The 14,683-nt window shown below is 46.4% G+C and overlaps 3 protein-coding genes across 3 annotated transcripts; 2 read left to right on the plus strand and 1 right to left on the minus strand.

The window, feature by feature from the left end:
• Positions 1-1,607: 1,607 nt before the first annotated feature.
• Positions 1,608-2,046, plus strand: N7511_009436 (camp-regulated phosphoprotein family protein Igo1; the record flags this gene model as incomplete). Its single annotated transcript, XM_057131813.1, has 3 exons — positions 1,608-1,643; positions 1,699-1,758; positions 1,813-2,046. 3 exons carry the CDS (start codon positions 1,608-1,610, stop codon positions 2,044-2,046), a joined length of 330 nt encoding a protein of 109 aa, XP_056979801.1.
• Positions 2,047-4,173: 2,127 nt separating this feature from the next.
• N7511_009437 (putative pectin methylesterase) lies at positions 4,174-10,005 on the plus strand (the record flags this gene model as incomplete). The annotated part of the gene is made up of 5 exons (XM_057131814.1): positions 4,174-4,195; positions 4,381-6,921; positions 6,989-7,953; positions 8,010-8,106; positions 8,162-10,005. The coding sequence occupies 5 exons, from the start codon at positions 4,174-4,176 to the stop codon at positions 10,003-10,005; spliced, it is 5,469 nt and encodes a 1,822-aa protein (XP_056979802.1).
• Positions 10,006-10,485: 480 nt separating this feature from the next.
• Positions 10,486-11,658, minus strand: N7511_009438 (zinc-binding alcohol dehydrogenase family protein; the record flags this gene model as incomplete). Its single annotated transcript, XM_057131815.1, has 1 exon — positions 10,486-11,658. One exon carries the CDS (start codon positions 11,656-11,658, stop codon positions 10,486-10,488), a length of 1,173 nt encoding a protein of 390 aa, XP_056979803.1.
• Positions 11,659-14,683: the final 3,025 nt, after the last annotated feature.

Raw genomic sequence — 14,683 nt, forward strand, 5'->3', positions numbered from 1 at the left:
ATACGGTCCCTTTCTTTTATTCTGCGAATCTAGAGTTATATGACTCTATGAAAGTTAAAAGATAAAGTATCCTGAAATCTTAAGAATCAAGCTTCGAGCGTTAGAGAACAGTGAAGGAGAATTTTGATGACTACATGTTAGACTATTGGGGCCTAATCCAATTGTTTTGCTTCTGTTCTTGCCTATTGGCCTCTTTTTGATAGAAAGCAATATATTGTCAATGTTATTGATCAACTTTCAAAGAATTGGCGTCCTCCAGTTCAAACGTTGCAGTTCTCACTCCGTGCTCTTCCCACTCTGCACTCCTACTTGAAATATATATTTGTATGTTGACTTTCGTTGGCGGTAAAAAACCAAAGAATAATGAAATTCTTCGGTATCTGGATTATCCAAGACAAGTAATTTTCTGATCAAAATCTACAGGAATGCACTGGAAATACAAAAAAGGTGAGAACCCAAAGATATCTTTTTCAACTACAGAGTGCTGATTGCGTACAATTATTTTACTATGATTTATTTGACCAATCACATCCGGTTGTAGTTCAGTTGGTTTAGAGCGCAAGACTGTAATTGTTAAACATTCATCTTGAAGTCGGCGGTTCGACTCCGCCCAACCGGATCTTTTTTTGCTTTTTGATTTTATCACATTCAATAATGGGGCACCTAGCTCGTTGAGTCTAGGTAAAAGCTCATTAAGTCTTGACTAAGCACCCGCTTTTTTTTTTTAAAAAAAAATTTATCTCAGTCCAACCTCAATGAGGTTTACTGTACACTGTATAATCCATTGTGCAACCACTGTCATAACCTGGGAATATTTGGGAAAATGCCTTGGTAAAATAAAATGATGGCCCCTTATTTCCCCATGTTTTCCCATATTTCTTTTCCACAATGCACTAATTTTAATTTCTCACAACATACTGACCTTATCATGGCTAGTTTCGAGGTAGTACATATACAGATCATAGGTTGTCAAATTAGAATTCAACTCATCATATTAATGATAAAAATATGACAGTATTGTGTGAAATGTACAGCATAGGTGTAGTATAAATGGGTATAGAACGTGCATTTAGCCATAAAAAAAGCACAAAGAGCACAAAAACTCATTAAGGGTTGTCAAAATCACAAACCTTACCGAGGTACACCGGATAAAAGTTAATGCGTATTAGTCAAACCTGTCCGAGCGTTTTACAACCCTCAATGAGCTGGCACCCGATCAGCTGGTACCCGCCAATAATTTATCCGGACCTGAATTATCAATGTGGGATTAACGTTCATCTCAGAGCAAATTATCCACTGATATTTTTGCTGTCCAAGAATACTGCAATAAAGTTTTAAGATAAACATAAAAAATAAATCATTCGTAGATTTTGTACGCCACAAATAGCGTGACACGTACACTCACAGAGAACCTGTGAGAGTGCCTACCGTAAACCACGGAATCCATGTTTGTTTTGCCACAACCTCGTTCGAATTGCAGTACCAGAGGGTGAGTCACTACTAATGCCCAAATGAGGTCATGTAATCTTTATGACAGAGGCGATCTTTTAAACAAGAAACGATGCACCGATAGCGTCCATTTTATCTCATGATCCCTCCACATCAAGATGTCAGAGCAACAGAAGAAACTAGCGCAAAGCAAAGTAAGACACCAGTGCGCCTGTCCGAATGGTAGCAAATGTGCTCATTGATATTTAGATAGCGAGTCGATATGGAATTGTCCCGCTGAGGGAGAAGCTTTTCCCCGAGGAATCAATGGTCCTGAGTACCGAAGTACCGGCGAAATCTCGTTAGCTCTAACAATCACGATAGAATCGAACATACTTCGACTCTGGGGAGTTCGCTCTCAATAACGCACACAAATCATCGGAAATATCCCCGAGCTTAGGCACCAAGCACCCACAACGCTCTAATATCTCCCATCCATTCTGCGCCGTACCTAGTTCCAGCAACGTCTGTGAGGAAGCAAATGATCCAATCCAGGCACCAAAGGAGAGGCACCAGAGTCATCTCCAAGACTCAGACTGCCAGGAAGAGGAGGCTTGATGTGAAACAACCCAGTCTGCTTTGATTTCATCAGTCCGATGATAACGTTTGTTTATGAAGCTCTTAATTTGTTGAGCCATGAAAAGAGTAGGCGCAACCTGCGTGTGAGGCACACCTGAAATTGAATATGTGAAACAAGACAAGTACAGATTAGAGTGAGTCTAGGTCTGCTCAAGTACGTATATCAATATAATTTGAAGCATGGAAGTTTGGTGTTCTAGTCCATGTTGATGTTGACCGCTAAGCTAAACCTGCAATAACTCACCGTTGCTGGTGCAGTGCTATAAGTCCTATGCATATATACACCTACATGCCCTCGAAAGTAGAACTGGCGTATAAATAGAGTAAAACAATGAACTGGGGACCAAGGGTCGTAACCGAAGTCTCAACTAGCAAATTGGGAATGCAGTAGAACAATGGTAATTTGTTAGTCAAGGCACAACCGAGAGTCATGGCTTACCGTTCTTTGAGATTTGTACATCTCCGGTAAAAGATTGTGGAAACATTGAATTTGCATCGAATGACACATCGCATGATATTACGCCCACTGGAAATTTACTTTTTTTCAAATCATGAAAGAGGGTATGCTTATATGGTAGCAAAAAGGATGATGACTTCTACAAACGGAATTTTAATGTTATTGTTGATTGAAAAATGGGCGATGTTTATGATCAACATCTGCTTCATCACGATGATTAGAAAATCTCTGATCGGCAATCATCTAAAATTTATCGGTCCACGGAGTATGAATGCATACATGCACCGGTATACGTGAGAGACAAACGAAGTAGACCCTGAAATTGGGCAAGCGATCCGACAAGAATGTGACTGACGGAAGTGACGGTTTCAGAGAAATGGGGCACAGAGAGAAAAAACGAGCAATAGCGAATGATCGATCAACTGAGATAACACTGGAAATAGGACATTTTTACCGATCTACAAATTCTCTCCACTTTTCGCTTGTCCAGCGATTAACCTTATTTGGATCGGGTTCCTGGCAGTTGTCAGGTGCAGTCGGAGCCGGTGTTCACCCGGAAAATTTGCACATCCCGTTAAAATTTCCTATGGTCCGTCGGTATGATAGGTAAAAATTCTAAGACATAAGAACATATCATCCATTTCTCCGGTAACTCTCCGGAGATCGCCCGTGAATTTTCTGACGGTGAAGAAAGAAGGGATCTTGATTGGCGGACAATTGGAAATGCATGAGGCGAAAACTTTAGCACACAGAAAGGAGTTCAAGCTTCGAACTGACTTAACCCGATATGATCGAAGGCTTGGCGGAAGGCTTAGCATTGGACATAATTTCCTGCATCTTATCTTCTCTTCAGACACACGTCCACTGCGCCACAACGAGAGATGGTTCTAACTAACGCTTTTGGGAACAATCCCCGGTGGAAAAAGGGTTCAGGTGATATGAAAATCAATAGTCTCGGCCTCAACTCTATAGTACTCAGACACAACGGTGAATTGGCTAGTAACGAGGACGATAAGTCCCAGATGGTTGATAGCCTGTGTCATTCAAGGACAGCTCAATCGTGGATGGAAGACCTATGAGATTCAACTTGATGTGACCGACACAGTTGATACTAAAGCGTAATTGCTGGCTTTGTCTGCGAAGACCCGCACGGAATCCGCCGGCCACGTGTGCAGCCTGTCTTCTGTCAGTATGGAATGTGGCGCACCAAATCTAATCTCGTTCAAATACTCCAGCTTCGGAGACTCCGGCACCGATCGTCTTGGATCAAGGCTGTTGCCACCTAGAGAGACCACGGTCGATCTTCAGGGCATCCAAAACACTCCCATTGTCTCTCCGGGGCCGTGGGCCTGGAACAGAAATTTCCACAGTCTACTTCAAGCTTTGTTCCCGGTGGTGTTATAGGTCTGCTTGTCGCGTATTCGTACCCCAGAATAGTAACAAATATCGGTTGGAAATAGCCACATTTCCCAAAGTGCTATAGTCTCATCTTCGGCCGGAGCACTCTGACTCCCGGCGAACTCATACATAAAGTCCACGCACAGCCCATGGGACGGAATTAAACCGTCGAATCGCACTCGTAAGATATACTCTAATAGCGAGGTTCGCTTCAACCACTTTTGCTCAGATTGCCTTTCAGGCTTTCCAGGATGCGCTTCTTGTCTATCTTGGGTCTAGCTGGCCTGGCGGCAGCTGCAGGGTCTTCTGTTCCAGTGACAACTACCACATCAATCCCGACTTCAACTTCTACCTCAGCTTCTTCCGCTACTTCGACTTCGACCTCGACATCAACTTCGTCTTCTTTTAGTGAGTACTCTGTTTGGTGAAACAGAGAAACAAAGCTGACAGACCAACAGCTTCGACGACTGCCGTAACTGTTGCCTCAGATGGCAGCGGCCAGTTCACGGCTATTCAAGATGGTATCTCCTACGCCCAGATCCATGCAATTCCCACTGTGACTGTTCTGGCTGGCACCTATACTCAAGCGATCACCGTCTCAGCGACACCAACTGTCACTGTCGTTGGTCAAACCGATCAAACCGATGACTATTCAAAGAACAAGGTAGTCATTACCAATGCTGGAACTGTTTTGACTGTGAACAACAATGTCCAACAAGTCAACTTCAAGAATATCAACTTCGTCAACACTGGGGCCAGCTACGGTGCCATGGTCCTCAAGGGAAACAAGTACGCATTCTATGACTGCCAAATCGTTTCAACTGGAAGTCTAGGTATCACTGCCAGCGTGGGTCTTGGTATCATAGCAAATTCGTATATTGAAGCCCTTGACAAGATCATCTATGGAGGAGCAAGTCTCTATGTTTACAACACAGAGATTGTGCCGATCGACAACTCTGCTCTCATCACCTACATGAAGGGTACTACCTCCAGTACGTCGGTATTGTACAACTCGATGGTTGTCTTTGACCATGTCACCGTGGCTCAGAAGTCGGGAACCTCAACCAGCAATGTCTATCTTTCAGCTGCCAATGGCGCTGGAGTTACCGTGCTATACCGTGACTCCAACCTGGGTAGCTGTGTTGCTGCCAGTGGTGCCCATATCGATGCAACAAGTCAAAACACTGCAAACAAATTTGTCGAGTATTCCAACTCTGGTGCAGGTGCATATGCAAGCAATGCTGTTACTCGATCTCAATATGTTTCTCTCTTGACTGCATCGGACCTGTCTTCATACAGCATCAGTGCCGTCTTCGCCGCTGCCTACCCGAACTATGCCTCTTCTGATAGCACTTGGATTGACTCTTCTGTCCTTGCTGCCATTGCGAGCGCAGATGTCGCCACATCGACTACTTTGACTTCAACCACTAGCACCTCGTTGGCAACATCCGCATCTGATGTTTCGACTATCTCGGCTTCCACAACCACAACCACTGCTGCCACTCCATCATCTACCTTTGTCGTGGATGCCACCGCTGGACCGTACAAGAACGTGACTGCTGCTATTGCCGCCCTTCCAAATGACAGCAAAGAGTACACGATCTTTGTTAAGAGTGGCACATACAGTGAGCAAATTTCGGTCACTCGCACGGGCAAGACCATTATTCGCGGAGAGACTACCTTTGAGAATGACTATACCCAGAACACTGTGACAATTGAATACTCCAATGGAGTTCTGACCAGTGCCAACAAGGATGAGGAGACTCCAATCGTTAATGCCAAAAATTCGGATGGCAAGGGACTTGCCATCTATAACATCGACTTCAAGAACACCTACCCCCAGACCGCGAACACAGCCGCCCTTGCCGCTGACTTCTACGGTAACGTGCAAGCTTATGGCTGTTCTTTTGTTGGGTTCCAGGATACTCTTCTCGCAAACAAGGGCACTCAGGTCTTTTCCAACTGTTATATCGAGGGTTCCATTGATTTTATTTGGGGTTTCTCAACGGCTTTCTTCTATCAATCCGTGATTGCAACAAACACTGCTGGCTCTTGCATTGCTGCGATGAGTCGCTCCTCAGCCACTGCGACCGGAGGTTACGTCTTTGACAACTGTCTTGTCACTTACACTTCTTCATACGGTAGTACCTACCAGAGCAGTTGGCTCGCCCGACCCTACTCTGCATACAGTCGTGTCGTCTACATGAATTCCTACCTCGATAAGCATATCAGCCCCACTGGATGGCACATCTGGTCAACAAGTTCCCCCCAAACGGACTATGTCACATTCGGAGAATTCAACAACACTGGACCAAGCAGTTGGTCTAGCAGCCGTGCTTCATTTGCGACCAACCTTACCGAGACGCAGGCTGAAGCATACACCCTAGCAAACTGGATTGGAGACACCACATGGCTTGATATGGATGCGTACAGCCTTGCACCATCCTATGATCTGACTGGAGGAGCTAGCAGCACAGCAACCACCACTGCCACAGCTAGCTCTACCGCAACATCTCTCTCTACGGCCACCGCATCTGCTTCATGGGCTCACCCCTCAAGCGGGACCACTCCCCCAACTGGCGCCGTCCTGGTCAGTCCCTCCGGGTCCATCAGTGGCTCCTACAGCAATCTCACCAATGCTCTGGCTTCTCTTCCAGATGACACTACCACTCAAGTAATCTTCATGTACGCAGGAACATATGAAGAACAAATTCCCTCGATTAACAGAAATGGCCCGGTCATGATCATTGGTTATACTACCGGAAACCCTGGTCAGACCTACGCCGAAAATGAAGTTACGATCACTTTCGCCCATGGACTTTCCGTGTCTCCTCTACCGACTGGTCACTCCGATGCTGAAACCGCTACCATTGCCACCGCGTCTAACAACATCGCTTTCTACAATATCAACATCATCAACTCGGACAATCTTGATGGTCTGGAGTCTTCTTACGTGACACTTGCTGCTTCAATTTATGGAAATCATATCGCATTCTATGGTATGCTTTCTCTATTTTCTATTTTGATAAGCTATTTTGATAAGCCATGCTAACACTAAGATTCCAGGTTGCTACTTCCAAGGTTGGCAAGACACTCTGCTCACTGGAAGCACGACAGGATACCAATATTATGAGTCCTCGTATATTGAAGGTGCCATTGACTTCATTTGGGGTTATTCCAAGGCCTACTTCAAGGGTTGCACTATCGGAGCTAAGAGGGCCAAGTCAGCTATTACTGCGCACAGCAGAGCTTCATCCAGTGCGATCGGTGGTTATATCTTCGATCAAACTCTTTTCACAGCTGCCGCTGACGCAACTGTCGATCTGACCAACACTGTCTACCTTGGTCGTCCTTACTCCCAGTACGCGCTGGTTGTTGTGAAGAACTCTTACCTGTCCTCCGTCATTCAACCTTCTGGCTGGAAGATTTGGTCCACCTCTGACCCTCGTACTGGAGCTGTTATATTCGCCGAGTTCAATAATTCTGGACCGAGCAACTGGGAAAACAATGCTGCCGCTCGTGAGGCCTTTGGATACGCCACCCTCCTGACAGAGGATACCTACTCTCTTGCAAGCGTCATGGACTCCACTGACTGGATTGATATGACTTACTGGGATACCATTGATACGCCTACAGCTGTCTCAGGAACAGCCACCACCACCACCTCTACCTCGGCTACTCCTACTGCCACGGTCGCCTATGATGGTACAACACCTCCCTCCGGTGCTTACATTGTTTCCAAGACAAGCCTTGGAACCAACACCACGGTCTATGATACCATCCAGAAGGCCCTTGATGCTCTTCCAACTTCCTCCAAGGTCACACCTACTGTCTTCATCTACCCCGGTACCTACGAGGAACAGCTCATTATCAGCAAATCCGGTTCTGTAATCATGATGGGATACTCTGACTCCACATACGACTACTCCAGCAACCAGGTTACCATCCAGTACAACCATGGTGTTGACACTAGTGCGGATGAATCCAACTCTAACAGTGCCACTGTTTATGCTACCGGAAACTACTTCCAGGTAAGATCCGCCCCGTGAAGTAGCAGCGAGAAACATGATGCTAATCATTCATTAAGGCAATGAACATCAACTTCGTGAACAACAACGGTACCCAGCATGATATCGCGACACTCGGTTTTGCTGTCAAGTCAAGCAAGTATGCCAGTCTTTATGGTGAGTTGAATTCCCCATATCCAACTTAGAGTGATACTTAAATTGTGAAAAATAGGCTGCCAGGTCAGAGGTAACCAGGATGCCCTCTTGATTAACGGTAACTTCTTTATGAGCAACGGATATGTCGAAGGAAACATCGACATGATCTGGGGCAGTGGCGCAGGATACTTCCTCAACACCACTATCGCTCCTAACGAGGACGACATCAACATTACAGCTGATAAGCGCACCACTACTACAACCGCTGGCGGATTCGTCTTTGATCAGTGTACCATCACCCCAAGTTCAGGATCCATGTCTAAGATTTCCCTCGGTAGACCTTGGAACTCCTTTGCTCGTGTCGCATACATTGACTCCTACCTCGGATCCTGTGTGGAGGCTGCAGGTTGGGAACAGTGGTCCTCATCTAGCCCTCAGACCTCTGGTGTCACATTTGCCGAATATGGTAATTATGGCCCCGGGTCTAGTACCTCGCAGCGTGCATCGTTCGCTACGCAGCTGGACAATGCTGGAGTTATCCAATTTGAGCTGGCCAACTTCTTTACGACTACCTCTTGGATTGACTTCACTCACGTGAATGGTACTCCCTTCGTTCCTGGCACCGCCGTCGTCAGCTCGACTATCGCATCAACCGCTGTTTCGACGGTTGCTAGTACACTTGTCACTTCGACGTCCACAACTGTCTCCGCATTGGCAATCACTACTACTATTGACGTTGTGTCCACATCAACCACCGCTGTCCTTGCTACAATTACTCCGGTTGACAAGACTTCGACCGTCAAGTCTACTGTCACCCTGACAGTTACCCCTGAGGCTGTCTCAAAGACCACGACGGAAAAAATGACTATTACAACCACTGCCGTAGTTACTGAGCCTACCACTACTTCGACCAAGACTTCGCTCGTGACCCTTGATGTCGGCAGCACAGTCACTCCAGCGCCCAAGACTGTTACATCTACCGAGAAGTCTTCTACGACTGTCACGGTTTCCGTGGCTGGAAAGGATACCACAAGCATCCTGAAGAGCACTGTTACCGCAACTTCCACTATTACGGCTGCCGCGTCAGTCGTCACCAGCACCGAAATGGAGACAACTACAAGCCTCAAGACAGTAAGTGGCAAGGCTGGAAAGACTACATCCGTTGTTACTGTCACTGTCGGAAACGGAGGAACCACCACCATCAGTACCAAGGCAACCACTGAAGTGATTACATCCACATCGACCAAGACAGCCTCCAAGACTGTAACAACTACACTCAGCTGCGATGAAGCCAATGAAATCACCAAGAAGATCAAGCGTGATATTCTTCCTCGGGCCAATCCTGCTACCGTGACAGTATACACCACAGACATCACCTACGTGACCAAGACATCAACCACCACGATCCCTGTCGTGACTGACTACATTACCGATGTCACGACCAAGACAACCACACTCAAGGCTGCCACTGTTACCGACACCGTGACCTCGGTCGCAACCAAGAGCTCAGTGTCAACCATCCCAGCGGTCACTTCCATTGTGACCGTCACTGACACCACCTCAGTCGGAAAGACGACGACCCTCAAGGCCTCCACTGTCACAGACGTTGTCACCTCCCTTGTCGGAAAGACATCGACTGTCACCCTCCCTGGCTCCACCTACACCACTGTGAGTCTCAAGTCAACAACGGTCAAGAGCACACTCAAGGTTCCTGCCTCCACCACCACCGTCACCAAGACTACCACTATCAAGAGCACGATCACTCTCCCTGCCTCTACCAGCACAGTTGTGAAGACCTCCACTGTCACCAACAAGCCATCTGTTACTATCACTGAGCGTGCTACTTCCACTTCCACCAAGGTTGTGAAGACTACTTCCACCAGTACCGCTACCGTCACAAAGACGGCCAAGTGCTCATGATAACTGGCATCTCTCTTCCTCTTCGGAACCCCATCTTCTCCTTTTCTATTGATCTTCATCATTTTCAAACTTTTCCTTTTTTCTTAGTCTCTTTTATCAACTCATCTTTAATTCAGTTGTACTATATAACGTCAAAATATAATTACTCATATTAAAGCCGCATTGAAATCAGAATGGCACAGTATCACCCGGGATTTAATCGAGTGGAAAATGTCATAAGTAAAATAATCATGCCAAAAGAAATGGTGCATTGATAGTGTTGCGTTCTAATTGTTAAATAGTTCTGTAGGTGCGATTAAAAAAGCCAAGTACCGATTGATTCGTTTTAAACGGCATAAAATCTTAAGAACAAGGAAACCATGTTCGCTCCATCCATGCTGAGATGAAAGAATTCCTCAATAAACTGAAGAAATTTGAATTCATTTACTCTAAAATGCTCATTCACCGACTCATTTACCGGTATCAATATTCTTGGACTTCTCAACCCGTGATCTCTAGAACCAGCTTTGTACAACTCACACCCAAGAGCAGTTTGTCCAACCCAGTATTGATAGCCCCCAAGCTCTTTCCCACAACTTCCAGCTCTGGGCTTGGCCTGATGGCCCCCTTGGCCAAATTGGCCTTGAGCCACATTCCAAGCCAGTATCGAAACTGCTCCAACCTCTCCGCTTCCACCATTGACGGGACCACAAATATCGTCTCCAATCCGCTAATTACCTCGGCGCTCGGAGGAAGCAGGGGTGCAGATGCGATCTTGGAGACTTTTGTCCCATTTTCTCCTTGAATTTCCTCGATGAATCCCTTGAGTACAGCCTGGCATTTTTCCAGCTCTCCTGTAGCAAGAAAGCAGTACCTAATCACTAGCCCGTCCTCCTTCGCTGCTGAGATGATCACATCCACAACCTGTGAGTCTTTGTAGTCAAAGAGGCGGTCCGCGCCCAAAGAATGCACATAATCATGATTCGCTGATCCTGCTGTGGCGTATACAGCTGCAAAAGAAGAATTGACATCTTCTCGCAGCAACCGTGCTGTTTGTACACCCATCGTGCCGACACTAGAAGATGCACCCCAGATCAGGAGAGCTTCAAGCTTCTCTGTAGTGGGCCTTCCCTTGGCACCACCGATATCAATAACAGGTCCAGAAGAGACAGGAGCAGACGCAGAGGTATCTCCTGTCCGAGGTATGCCCATGGCATCCCATGCGCTGAGAGGTACCTCGATGGCAACAGGTAGAGTGGCGGCCTGATTCCAAGAAATGCTTTCATCCGGTAGAGGTACAGCATGCTGCCAGGGGACCAGGCACCGTTCTTGAAATGCGCCATAGTCTGGGTCGCATGACTTCCAAACGGACGCAGCGTAGGCGGCGATGCGGGTGATACCCGGTCGGAAAACTGGGCCTGTATCATCTTCACTAGCATTGGTAGGAACATTCTCGCCGATCTCCAAGACTAAACCGGACATATCGAACCCAAGGACTGTGGGATACCTAGCTACGAGAAGGCCTTGGTCTCGCATGATGGCATCCGCTGGATTGAGGGCCACAGATTTGACAGCGATCAGGAGCTCGTCCGGTCCTGGCTTTGGGGTCAGGCGGGGTTGAAGCACAAAAGGCTGCCCTTTGGCTGGGCAGACGGCGGCAAGGTGAGTGGACATGTTGAGTGTTGTGTTGGAAGTTTGTTTAGAGATGGAAAAATATTTCAAAGGGCTGTGGTATTCAAGTCAGGACTTCACAACTTTGACTGTAGAAGAACCAACTGTTGAGTCCAACAATCCAAGGCAATCAACCGGGTTTATATATCATCGAAGTATCATTTTCGACTAAGTTACTCTTCGATATGGAGCCAACCTTTCAGCCAATCAGAGCCATCGATATCCGAGTTTGGGTTAGCTTGGAAGTTTGTTTCCAAAAGGGGTTTAGCTTACGCCTGTCCGACGGGCGCTTGGCTACTAACTAACTATCCGTTCACTACGAATCCTCTCGGCGTTCAATCTTATCCGAGAGTGGGAGACCACCTCATATGCGAGCTGCCCCAAGTATTGGGTGATTGACGAAACATGGCCTCAACTTCTTCAAGAGAGGCTCGGAAGTGTAAGACTACCCGGAGGTCGAGATTTGGTTGCCGGAATTGCAAGCTCAGGAAGGTGAAGGTATCACTGTGAAAATCATTTACATCCTGTGCGTTTGGCTAAGTCAATCAAAATGTCTCTTAGTGTGACGAAAATAAACCATATTGCAAGAGATGTAGTTCTTTCGGGGTATTATGCAACTTCAAGCCTAATCTTCCAGATCTACAGCCCATCGCTGCTGATACAGGGAAGCAATTGCTGGATCGACAAGAATCAGGCCTTAAAACCCATGTTTCCAGTGCCGTCTGGATATCCAATGAATATGCATCTTATGAACTGAACGCGAAATGTCGAAATTTAATGACTCGCTGTTTTGAACGAAGCCTTTTTATTGCAGATGATCCTAACACGATATATGTGAACCAGAATCTCTTAAAACTATCATTTGCTGTGAGTCTGAAATCTGTGACCATCATGAAAATTGGAAATATACAAAGCATGATCGAAAATTACAAACCAAACATCGTCTAACACATATGGCTTGCAGTATCCTTTTCTGATGCATGCAGCTCTTGCAGTGGCATTTACATACGACCGCCACATGAATCAGTCAGACAGTCGCCGAACCATGGAAGAGTGTTACCACTGGTCTCAAAGCACAACACTTCTCAACAGGCGACTAAGAGACCCAATTGAATCAAAAGATAAGGATCCGATATGGGCCACTGCCGCTGCTCTGACCATCTTGATATTCTCTTCTCTCGATCCATGCACGCCGGAACAGTCCTGGCCATTAAAGAACTCAGGCGAGTCAGATCTAGACTGGCTGCATATGAGCAACGGTAAAATGTCACTGTGGCACGTAGTGAACCCGCTCCGTCCAGACAGTCTATTCAGCGTAATGACCACAGCCTTTGCTCAAATGAATGCACCTTTTCCAGAAATGGGTGTAGGTGGTATTTCACGAGCTTTGGCTGACTTATGCTTGCTTGGGGACTCATCTACGGCGGGGAACAATGCGTACTTTTGTGCTGCACACGCACTCTCACAGGTCCTGAATGTTCCGGAAAAAGAGGTCTCCACAAGTCACACCCTGATGTTCATTCTCACCATAAATGGATCATTTGAGAATCTGCTGCGGCAGAGAGACCCTGTTGCTCTGTTATTGTTGTATCTTTGGTACCGCAAGGCAGGCCCTAGTACATGGTGGATCGAATTGAGAGCTAAAGTGGAATGTCCATCTATCTACTCGTACCTACGTTTACATCACAGAGAGAACTTCTCGTTACAGGAGTTTCTCCAGGAGGCTTTCTAGTCAATGAATCAAACTTGTCAGTCGTTGAACGCAGAATCCTTAATCACCATGTAACCTTGGTTACTGCGTGTGGGCAGCAACACACTCTTTCTTATGATATTCCGCTCGCAGCAACTTCTATCAACGCCTATCATCCCAGACAGCCAGGCCTAAAAATATTAAAATAAAATTTACATGTATCATAAGTGGTTCCATCTTATTGGCCGCGGAGTACGCCACTTCTAACCCGGGTGAAACTACATACGATCGGTAGCCGCACCTGATCCACACTCAAGTATGTAATTTAGGGGCCCCATCAGGACAGTATAACCTGTGAAGTTCATCTTGGCACCTCGGGAGCGGACACATTTATTACTAACCCGAACTCAAAAATACCTATCCATGGATAGGGTAGAAAGAAGTCAGATGATTCATGGATGCGTCATCTCTCGGGGACCAACACCTCTTTCTCAACGTCCTTGTATGGTGGTTGTTTCAAATGTATTCTTATCTGCCAAGACTGATCTTCTGGGAACCATTTTAGTTTGAATGTTGTGAAACAAAGCAACAGACAACCGTTATTATACACGAAAAGCTGAAATAGAGAATGCAAGGCCCAGATTCTCAAGAAATTCAAGATATCCATTCCCACTATCCCTTTGAGCATGTCGAGATACCGTCCCTCTCCTTATCATCGCATCGTCACCATGTGAGAAGGGAGGATGATACAGAGACGAGGGACTTTGCAACCCCTCGCATTCCAGATAGATTAGCAAGCATCTTTTCTAAGTGGGGGTGGCTGACACCTGAATCTGAGGGCCGCTCTGCTTCACAGGCAACATCTTCAGACCATGGACCTTCTGATCAAGGAACCCAATCTCATCCACCAGTAACCGATTTACAAGATCCCAAGTCGAAACCCATGCGAAGAGCCTCCACGACTAAATTCCAATCAGACGGAACATTGCAAACGTCTTTCGAAGAGAGATACGGAAGATTCAACAAAGTCCTCCATTATGATGACTCCAATACTGTTCAATTGTATGAAAAGAAAGTGCAGACCGTTGATCAAACCACGACTCCGCCGCCTTCGTCCGGTCAGATGCTAGCGAGATTGAGGCGAGGCTCTATATCAAATACCGTACGGGAATTATATGCAGTCAAGGTATTCCGCAATACCCCAAAGCCTCTTCTTTCACTGCCTGGCTCGTTCCAAAGTGAAACACCAAGTATCGCTCTTTCTCACCCTAATATTGTCCCAATCCTCGACATTCTCTATAATAAGCAAAATAATCTCTGTTTTGTCATGCCTTACTT

This window comes from Penicillium nucicola (assembly GCF_028828085.1).
Source record: "Penicillium nucicola strain IBT 29836 chromosome Unknown utg000010l, whole genome shotgun sequence".
Lineage (NCBI taxonomy): Eukaryota > Fungi > Ascomycota > Eurotiomycetes > Eurotiales > Aspergillaceae > Penicillium > Penicillium nucicola.